Raw genomic sequence first — 10,456 nt, forward strand, 5'->3', positions numbered from 1 at the left:
ACTTTCATATTCTTGAACAAATTCTACTTATTTGTGATGGATTTCACTTTTACTAAAATGAATCCTACTGTTTTTTAATATTGCTTTTAATATCTACATTTTGTCTGGGATTGGTCTGAAGTATTTTGTGTTAGAGTTTTTTTAGGTTTGGATATTAATACTTCAAAATTCTTGGACTCTTTCTTTCCTTTGAAAAATATTTTATAGCTAGAAATGATCTATTCTTTCATTATTTATGAGAGCCCAGTAAAATCATCTGGTTCCAAATCTTTTCATTGAAAGAATTAATTTCTTGAGAATTTATTTAGGTATCCTCTTTTTACACTGTTTTTTAAAATGAAAAAAACCTTACCCATAATTTCATTTCATTGAGATTATTTTGTTTTAGGACAGGGTTTTGAATGATATTTTCTTTTAATTTTAATGCCATCTACAACTTATAATATATTCTCATGTTAATTATGTTTATGTGCACTATGTTCATTTATTCTTACCAGAAATGTACTTTTACTGGTTTTCTTTAAATAACCAGCTCTCAGATTTAATACTTTTGTATGTTTTCTATTTTCTAATTTATTCATTTTTGCTTTTCCCATTTTCTCCCTCTTCTTACTTTCCTTGGAAGATTCTTTAATGTTTAAATTGATTTTATAATCCATGTATTTTCTTTTATTCTTGTAAAATTAGAAAGAACATCAAGACCAATCTTTGTAGTTTGGGTTACATTCTTTACGTTTTCATATGTCTCTTATTATGACTTAATTTCCTCTTTGACCCACTAGTTAAAAGAATAGTGGTTTTCAATTTCAAGTGGGAAAGGATTTTGTTTTCATTCTCTTACTACTCTTTTTCTTAATAGCTTCCAAATGGACTTGGTTTCCTTTTTGATTCAACAGATCTTTAGAATTTTGATTTGCAGGTGGGGAGATTTTTCCTTTAAATTTAGTTACTAATTCCTAATTTTATTGTCATGATTAGAGAAAATCTAGCCTGTGATATTTCTGATCTGGAAATTTTACTACAATTTTGTACATAACATGTCATAAACTCTAATTTCTAATTTTCAAAAAACGTCATAGATATTAGAGAAGTCTCATTCTTATTCCTAAATTAAAAATTAATTTATCATATAAAACCAGTTTTAGCAATTATATTATTCACATGCTTTCTATTTGCAACACCCCCCCCATCTTCTTTTGTATATGTTTTGTCAGAGGTTTTGACAGCATGCTAAAATCTTGTTTTAATTACAGTTTTTACAAATTTTTTCCTGAATTTTTTATTTTTGTTCAAATTTTTCTTAATTTTGATATAGTATCTGATAATGTCCCTGGCTCCTGTCGAAACAAATCAAGATTCTATTTTGTTTTCAGGTTACTATTTTTTTATTGTAAATATACTTTACAAGGAGAATATATTACATTGGCTAGTACTTTAATTTGAATAATAGCTGCAAAGTCATTCTAAATATAATGAGTTAATTAGAGCTGAACTATTTACATCATAGGGACTTAAATTTTGTGGGTATATTCAAACCCCTATGTCAAACATAACTGATAATTTTAAACAAAAAATGTTTTTTATAAACATATTCTAACAAACATAATCTTATAGTAAATCATATACTCTCAAGGTTACAAGTCAAAAGTTCTCAGAATGGCTATTAAAATACACAATTCTATTTTAATGTAACAGAAAAGTCTTTACCTTTTTTAACAGTCTTTGACAGACCAACTTTATGATGATGAGCTATAGAACAGTACAGATTTAATTTTTATGGAAACAGGTGTGAATATTTATTAAGCCTCTTCTTATCTGAGAATAGTCTATAATGGCTTGCCCAGGGCTTTTCCTCCCAAATAACCTGTGCAAACAGAACCCCATTCTTTCCAGTTTCCTCATCAATAGTAATCAATTATAGAAGGGCAACATTCACTTCAGTTCTCTATGAAGTTGTCCAATCAAAGCTGAATTAAAGAAGAGAGCCTCAGCATGTTGTTTCCGTTCTGCTCATTTGTGCTCTAGCCTGGTCTGCTTTTCTGACCCCAAGTCTGAGGGCAGTGTGACGTGCACAGTGCTCAGCCCAGATCCAGTGAGCACTTCAACAGGATGGACATTTGGGGCACCATCTTCTTCCCAACATCTGGCTCCTTGGGACTTGGAAACACTGAAGGAGATGAAAAATCCACACAGCTACCTCCCAGGGTCTTCTCATCACCAATCTGCTCAGATTGCTTTATTTTAGGAGATGCAGCCCCCTCCTTTCTTCTCTGCCTCACACTCCTCTCAAGCAAGCATGGATATTCTTCTAAGTGGTGCTACATCTAGTTGTATATGTAGAGTGAGGCATGGAAGAATATGAAGGTGAGTGTAGGTGGTGAGGATTAAAACAGAGCTCTTGTGGCTTCAAAATATAGGCCCTGCTATAGAGGGACAGTTCCTCTGATTTCTGTTTAATGTAGATCTATGCAGAGTTGGGGGCCCATAAGCCATCAACACTGGAAGAAATGAGGTAGAGAGAAAACAAGAGAAAATCTAGCTTGTTTTTAATTTTGAAGACCGTAAGTATCATATCACGGCAACACTGATTAAATGCTGCTGTTTGGGCCTGAAGCTGCTAATCCCATTAAAAAGCATATATAAACCACTGTCCTCAAAGTGCCTAGAAGCTGATGGCCACAAGAGGGGATGGGGTTGGGGAAACAAGGATAGGGATGTTGGCACTGTGCATCCTGAGAAATTGAGCATCCCAAAGTAAAGCCATCTGGGCAGGTTGGAGAGAAAGAAGCCAGCAGATATGCATGCTAGCTTCTCACTTCCACTTCCAATTGGAGTCCCAGAGAAGCAGATCAAAATCCCTTTCAGGTGGTTATAACATACTGAATATATATACGAAGACCACGCAAAGCAGAGTGATAAACACTATATGAAATAAAACTCGGTAAGAGAGAATTGGAGAGTCTTTAAAAGAAAGTAGTATTGGAACTGGGCTTTTTAAGAAAAACTGGGAACTTGCCAAGACTGGAAGACTACCATCTACACAGGGTATTTTGTGAACAAAGGCACGAAAGCTAGAAGGCATTGGGTCTCTGCGAGTAGCAGGTTTATGGTTTAACTTTCCTGGAACGTAAGGAAGAGCAACCAGAGATCAGTTTAGATAGGCTGATTGGAACCAGACTGTGGAAGGCCTTGAACATCAATCACTTTATTCTCTAAGCAATGAAGAAGAGTGAGGTGCCACTAAGAAGGCTGACTGTGTAAATAATTTATTCAAGAACGACTCACTAGACCCGAGGTGATAAAGCATCAGGAGCTCGCTGGTGACCATTTACATGAGCTGGTCACTGCAGGATTTCCCAGGCACAAGGACTCCTCAGTTAAGGTAACTTCTTCATGGAGTTTACTAGAATATATTTAATTACCAACTTTCTACACTCAGCCTTTCAAGGAAAGATTTTTAAGATATCACCTTTGTCTTGTAAGCATTAGAACATATTTTAAAACATATGAGGATATATCAAAACATCTGAAGATGTATCCAGTATTTGCCCAACAAAGATAATTGATACTGAAACATGTGTGTCAAATTACAGGAAACATTCCCTCAGCATCTAAAAATAATGTTTGCTGTTTCTTCAGATATATTCTCACTTTTGCTGGCATCTGCCTTGGGCCTCACAATTTTCCTTCAGTTTTCTGATTTTCCAGATATATACCGTGGAATGGAGGTATGTGGAATCCATGACTCCTATGTGCAGTGGGATTGTATTTGCATTGTATTGATAATTTACAAATCAGTTACACCCATATTCTCTCTGGTCACTGAATATGTGAGGCTATTTTCATTTACTAGAAGAACAAATAACATATCTCTATCTCACATGTGCTTACCTGAGTGTTTTCATATTATTAGTATCATCAGTTGGGTTCATTTATTCTGTTTATACCTGGAACACTGTTTTTGGATATTTTGTTTTTCTATGTTATACTAATATAATGAAATTAATGCATTAATACAATAATTAATCCTCCAACATTAATTTTTTAATTATATAGTATAAGTCCTTTATAATGTAGTCGTGAAGAGTAAGAAAAGGTTGACTGTAAGTCAGTCATGTTTTGTCTGTAAGACACTGACAATGGGGGGTCTTATTTCAAGGGTTAAAATTAAATTTATTAATAAGTTATTGAGCCTATTTTTGGACCTAGCATTGTAGGAAAAATAGAAAGATAAAGATTGGCTCTGGCCCTCTACCTATAGTTTAGTTCCAAAGATGAGCCATACCCAGTGAAGTGATGGCAAGGCCACCTGAGGCCATCCACGCTTGAAGAGAGTGTAAGACAGAGAGAAATGGGAGGGACATAGGAAGGAGGAGCTCTCCCTGGGGCCTGTAGCTTCCACAGGAGGCTTCATGCAGGAGATGCAGCTTGATCTGGTCTGGAAGGATAGGTTTGACTTCGCTAAGTAGGAAGTAGGGATATTCCCAACTAGGAGAACAGCCTAAGCACAAGCAGAGAGGGCTGGACCAATCTCTTTTGTTTTGGAAATGCAAAAGAATGTAGAATGCCTGAGAGCAAAATCCAAAGCAAGATTTGTTTCACAGACCACCTAGAAGGTTAGCTAAGGTTAAGCCAGTAAATTGTGGAGTAGACGTGGATGGAGGAAGGCAGACAATGATGGTTCAACTCTATGCCGAGAGCAATGGGAGTCACTGAAGACACCAGAGCAGGTTTTTCAGTGGAGCACTTAAGACAGATTCGTTAGATGACAGCAGGAATGCTGTGTGAGAGAAGACAGGCTGTGGAGAGACGCAGTTAAGATGTGAAAACCCAGACCATTCAGTCATTTACAAAGCATTGTGAACCTTCAGAGTGGGCTTGGCACTGGGGTTACAAAAACGAGTAAGACGTGGTCACCGCTCTCAAGTAGCTCAGAAGCTAGGAGGGGAGAGCATCACAGAAGATAATTCCAAAGCAATGTGACAAGTGCCTTCCAGGCCAAGGCATGGAGAAGTGACCTCCCAGATCAGGGGGGTAGCAGGATGCGGGAAAGGGCCAAGCGCTCCAATACCATCTGACCCACTGCCGGATCTCACAACCCTCTCCAGACCACCCTGCTACCTAGCAAGCCTATTTCACATCCCTGAGAAAGGCTGTTTCCACTTAGGAGGAAAAATAACATGTTGCTACTTTAAATAACCTATGAGAACAGGGATAAGAATCAAAGGTAAGCATTTAAACATTATGGAGCATCTGTGGTTTTAATCCTAAACAGAACTCAGCCTCTACACAGTCATCCTACCTTTTAGGGTCAAAAAAGGAATTTCATAATTCATCTTTTGCTATGGATGTATCTATGGAAAGTTGTAGATCTCACACCTATTTAATAAGTGTATTTGGTGGTCAAGGGTATTCTTTAATCCTTAAAAGGAGATAGATTGAGCCAGTTCAGCTTTCATCAAGGCATTAGATTTAGGGCTGAGAACATTTATTCAAAAATTATTCACCGAGTGTCTATCAAAATAAACTTGAACCTCTGTCTACTTTTTATTTCTTTTACTCATATGTCAATGTTACTGAATGAATGAGCTCCAAGTAGATTTTGCTTTGAGAGCACTGGAAGTAATAATATCATTAGATGAATGATTTAATCTTTCTTGTATTTGAGAAGATAAAAATGAGGAGAACAGGCTCCAAAGTGTCCTGTCTCATGTCTCTGATCCAGGGCACATTTACTCCATGTTTATCATCAGGCAGTGGAGGGAGCCTGGGCAAGAGGCAGTCAGACCTTATTTGAATTCTGACTCTGCTATTGATTTCTTGGTACTGAGTCCCAGGGTATCTGGGACTCATCTGTAAAGCTGAGAGAGTAACACCTCCCCTCCAAGCCCAGAGAGTTGTTACAAATATATATAAATTAAATAAGAGAATGTGTGTTCAAGTGTAAAGTATGCAAAGTATAAAGGTAGTATTTCTTTTTCAACAGTTCGTCCCGACTGTAACATCATGGAGGGTTTCAGTTTTGGTGGCAGCTCTCACCCAATTCTGTGTGGCCTTCTTTGTAGAGGTAAAGAAGTTTCTGTATGGCTTACTATCTGGGGGGATGGATAAATAAAGGGCTGACTCTCAACAGATGCTCATTGTTTAGAGCAACCAGTTTTATCCCCCCAAAGTAATAGTTATTAAGTGTTTGTAAAAACTACACTTGTTCTCTTTGGGGGAAATGAGAATGATTTAAAATTCTTTGAAGGCTGCATACAAATGCTCTCAGTATCTGCAGCGTAGGAAGCAAAACATCAAATTAGCTAACTTTGTCTCACATGACGGCCTTATATTGTACTTTCCTAGTAGTCTTAATAATCTGGTAGAGACTAGATCAAATGACCTTCCAGCTCTAAAATTCAGTGAGACCTTTTAGAGTGAAGAACTGTCTAGGAGGGCTTCCTTAATTAAGACAGAAGGGAAGCCATTGCTCATTCTAGTCAATTCTTACCCTTGAACGTCTTCTATAGCATTTCTCTTCTACTCAGTGTCACTAAATGAATTCACCTTCTTAGTGAAAAGCTCAGGTACTATTTTTTAAGGGAAAGTTTTAAAGAAAAGATTCATGAAGTTCCTTGAGAAAAGGCATTAACCAAATTAAGAAAAAATATGTGTATATACAAACATTCCATTGTATACAATGCATGTAAAGTTTCTCATACTCTTAAGGAATTCCATTTCTGAAACTTCATTTAAAAAATAACTTAAAAAGAGAGAGAAATTTACATGTATGAAGATTTTCATCACAGTATTATCTACAGTGATAAAATATTAGAATCAAGTGTTCCAAAAGTAGAGGTGCTGTTAAATAGTAATACAGAAATTTGAGTAAATGTTATACAGTCATTAAAAATGATTATTGAGAAGATGGTAGCTACAAACTGTATATGACAGAGAAAGTGGAATACAATATTTGATCACTTCTATTACTATAAATGCATAAAATTGTGTGTGCTTGTAATCATAGAAAGAAGAGAACCCCCAAAATGGAAAGCAAAGGGCTTCCTTGGTGACTCAGTGGTAAAGAATCTGCCTGCCAATGCAGGAGACATGGTTTGATCCCTAGGTTGGGAAGATCCCCTGGAGTAGGAAATACCAACCCACTCCAGCATTCTTGCCTGGGAAATTCCATGGACAGAGGAGACTGGCAGAGCCTACAGTCCATGGGGTCACAAAACAGTTGGACAGAACTTAGTGACTAAACAACAACAAAAAATGGAAAGGAAAACCCATTTGATTTTTAGAGTTCATTCATTCATTCAACAAACCATTACTTGATGCCTTCTTTGTAGCAAGGAGCAAGTAACAGTGATTTTTTTTTTTTTCTTCTCTTGATTTTGAGTAGTACATTATTTTGCTATTTCATTCTGGCAGCAAAATAATTCTAAGTGACTCTCCTGCCAGAATTAAACTAGGAAATCTGTGGAAATGAAAGACTGTAAGCTTTTGGCATATTTCTATGAACACAAGCTCACTCAGTTCTCAAGGAAATGAACCTAGGAAGTTGCTAGGCTTCGTGGGGCTGCCAGGAGAAGTGGCCACTGAGCATAAAGAGTAAGCACATTTAAAGGAGGCCTGGGGAAACAGGGTAGCAATGAGCAACCTGGCTGCCAGGGAAAATAGGTGATGGTTTGCTTATCTTTTCCACCTGATTTTCCAGGATGCCATCCTTCAAAATCGAGCACTCTGGCTATTGATCAAGAAAGAACTTGGAATCTATTCTAAAAGTCAATATAGGATCTGGCAAAGAAAACTGGCAAAAGATCCAAGCTGGCCTCCTACAAACAGGACAGATTATTCAGGCGATGGCAGAAATGGATTCTACATCAACCAAGGCTATGAAAGTTCTGAACAGATTCCAGAAGAAAAACTTAATTTGGGAGGCCAAACCACAGAACAGCATTTCTGGACCAGATTGTAATCAGAATTGTTAAACAGCATCTTCCTTTCACCAGAATCTAAAACATTGTAGAGAGGTGATAATAGTCTACCCTTTTATTTTCTTCCTCCATCTGAAGATTCAAAGTGCATTTCTCAGTGCATTGAAACTTGCAACAAAGGACTTTACATATGTTTACTTTGACCTCATCCTCTATCATTAAGAAAAATAATGCATTTTCTAAAGTATCATTTTTTTTCTAACAAATTTTATTCACAATGCATAACAGTGACCTGCTTCAAAGGCACAGCTCTTTATGGTAGTAAAATTAATAGTATGAACATCAATAGAAGAAAGAAAAATTAAAGGAGAGTTCAATTTTGAAAGTTTCACCAATGTACTTTTATTTTCATCTATTGAAATAAATAAATCTATATATTAAAAAAAGCTTTTCTCAATGACTTGTCACACATTTACTTAATCTTATATTCACTTGCAAAGAACATCTATACATATATCTTTTATCCAGGTCACAGAATTCTTCTTTTTGGTTCTTTATATAGTTTTAATAGAGAAACAAGAATTGAAATTTACTTCAGAAAATTCACCCCTGTTGTTAAAGTGTGAAAGTGGGGAAAGATGGAGGTGTCTGATAATTGTTTATAATCTTGGCTTGGGCACAGCTAAGCAAACTCTATTGAAATTGGCATCTCCCAAAGTATATTGCTTTGGGGCTAGTGAGCTAGAGTTTCCAGATTAGATCACAAAAATAATGAAACTGTTAAAATGTACTTTTCACTGTTAAGAAGTATGGTACCTTTATTTGCTCTTTCTTACTGACAAAGAAAAATCTTAAGTTCTAACTCTAAAAGTTGGCCTAGACTCATCATTGCTCATCTGAAAAAAAGCAATCCCAGGGAAGGAACCCATAATGTTTTTATCTACAGCATGACAATTCTCAGAATATTAAACAATCTTAAGTTCCATTTCATCTTTTCATAATCTAAATCAATTATTAGATGCACATTAAGGACCATAAAAAAGGGTACATCCTTTACAAATACGTTCTGCACATTATTAGCTTTAACATGTATCAACCTCACTGTGACCTTGAGAGGATATTTATTCCTCGTGAACATTTTAAATTACCTACTACATTTTCCTTGTAACCATAAATCTAATTTTGCTAATTAAATGGATCTTTAATGAGTCATAGGCAATTAGCTAACCAGTCCCATTCCATGAGTGTCAATTACATGCCTAATACTGTGATCTATGGATTCAGTCATGTCTTTACAATTATGAGATCTTTAGGATTGAAAAAATGTCTCAACATTTTAGCAATTCATTGCTGTAAATAGTACCATACACTTTGCTACACGAGCCAGCAGCATAAATGCAATTCCTATGAAAACAAGCATTTTATACTTATATTTTATTTGCTTTTTAACCTTTTCTTGGATGCACAGCTCTTGGAGAGTAATAATTTTGAAATGTGTCTAATTTAGTGGATACCAATAAAAGAACAAAATATCAAAACTATTTTTAGCTAAAGATTAAGAAATATGTCAACCTAAAACATAAGGCAGCTCAGGTTCCTTGAGCTGACATATCTCTATTTAGTAATTTGACTTCTAGAATGAGAGGATTCAATTGATACTCTAGTATATCTAGATAGCATAAAAATATTTTTTAAATCTTTTTTCAATAAATGTTTAGCTTCTTTCAGTTTCTTCAACAATCTATTAGGTATCTGATAGGTGGTATCTTTATTTTACACATCTTTTTGAAGGTGGGGATGGGACATGATAAATTTGGTCTCTACACTAGACTTTGATTTAATCTAGTCTAATCCACTAAAAATACACTCAGAGAAATGTCTGCTAGGCTTGGAAAAAGATGTTCAATAAAAGCACAATGAACATGGCCACATATAAACGGACAGGCTGAAGCTGTCCATCACCAAGAGTGGCCATTCTGGGGGGAAACTGATGACTAACTTTGTGTGCTTACCCTTAAGGCTGAGCATTACTGGAGTCCTGAACACTGCTTGTGAAAAAATGAACCCATGAATTGAACAGTGCATTTGTGACAATTACTCAGTATTGTTAAGATTGTCTTCTGAAGTGGGTGTGTCCAGAGTTATCCAGAAGTTTAACGATCCTCAAAATATCTTCTGTGTTGCCAATTCCATTCCCTCTGTCATAGGCAGTATGGTAATTCCACGACAGCCAGGTCTCCTGTTCAAGGCTAAGATTTGTCCTCTGCAGTCATCTTTACTAAAAAGCAAGCATATCCTGGGGGACGTAACACATAAAGCTGCTGCCAATTCTGCCCAGGCTTGACAATACTAGGAAAGAGCCCGTTTTTTTTTTTTTTTTCTTTTTTCTTTTTTAATGTTACTGTTACTTGAGAGTAGGACATAATAGGAATAAGAAATTGAATTTAGAATAAAAATGAAAGGATAATTTTGGACCATGCTATCAGAAGACACTTTCTGTTACCAGAGGAACAGGGGAGGAAGAGAGTGTTTTG

At 36.1% G+C, this 10,456-nt stretch overlaps 1 protein-coding gene across 1 annotated transcript in view; it reads left to right on the top strand.

Moving 5' to 3' along the window:
* Positions 1-8,226, top strand: part of ATP13A5 (ATPase 13A5) — a 115,083-nt gene extending 106,857 nt beyond the window's left edge. Inside the window, exons 28-30 of the mRNA XM_065942117.1 lie at positions 3,640-3,728; positions 5,987-6,067; positions 7,703-8,226. Coding sequence (XP_065798189.1) covers positions 3,640-3,728; positions 5,987-6,067; positions 7,703-7,963 — 431 coding nt within the window. The 3' untranslated portion in view covers positions 7,964-8,226. The remainder of the gene's footprint in view (positions 1-3,639; positions 3,729-5,986; positions 6,068-7,702) is intronic.
* The last annotated feature ends 2,230 nt before the right edge of the window (positions 8,227-10,456 follow it).

This window comes from Muntiacus reevesi, chromosome 8, assembly GCF_963930625.1.
Source record: "Muntiacus reevesi chromosome 8, mMunRee1.1, whole genome shotgun sequence".
Lineage (NCBI taxonomy): Eukaryota > Metazoa > Chordata > Mammalia > Artiodactyla > Cervidae > Muntiacus > Muntiacus reevesi.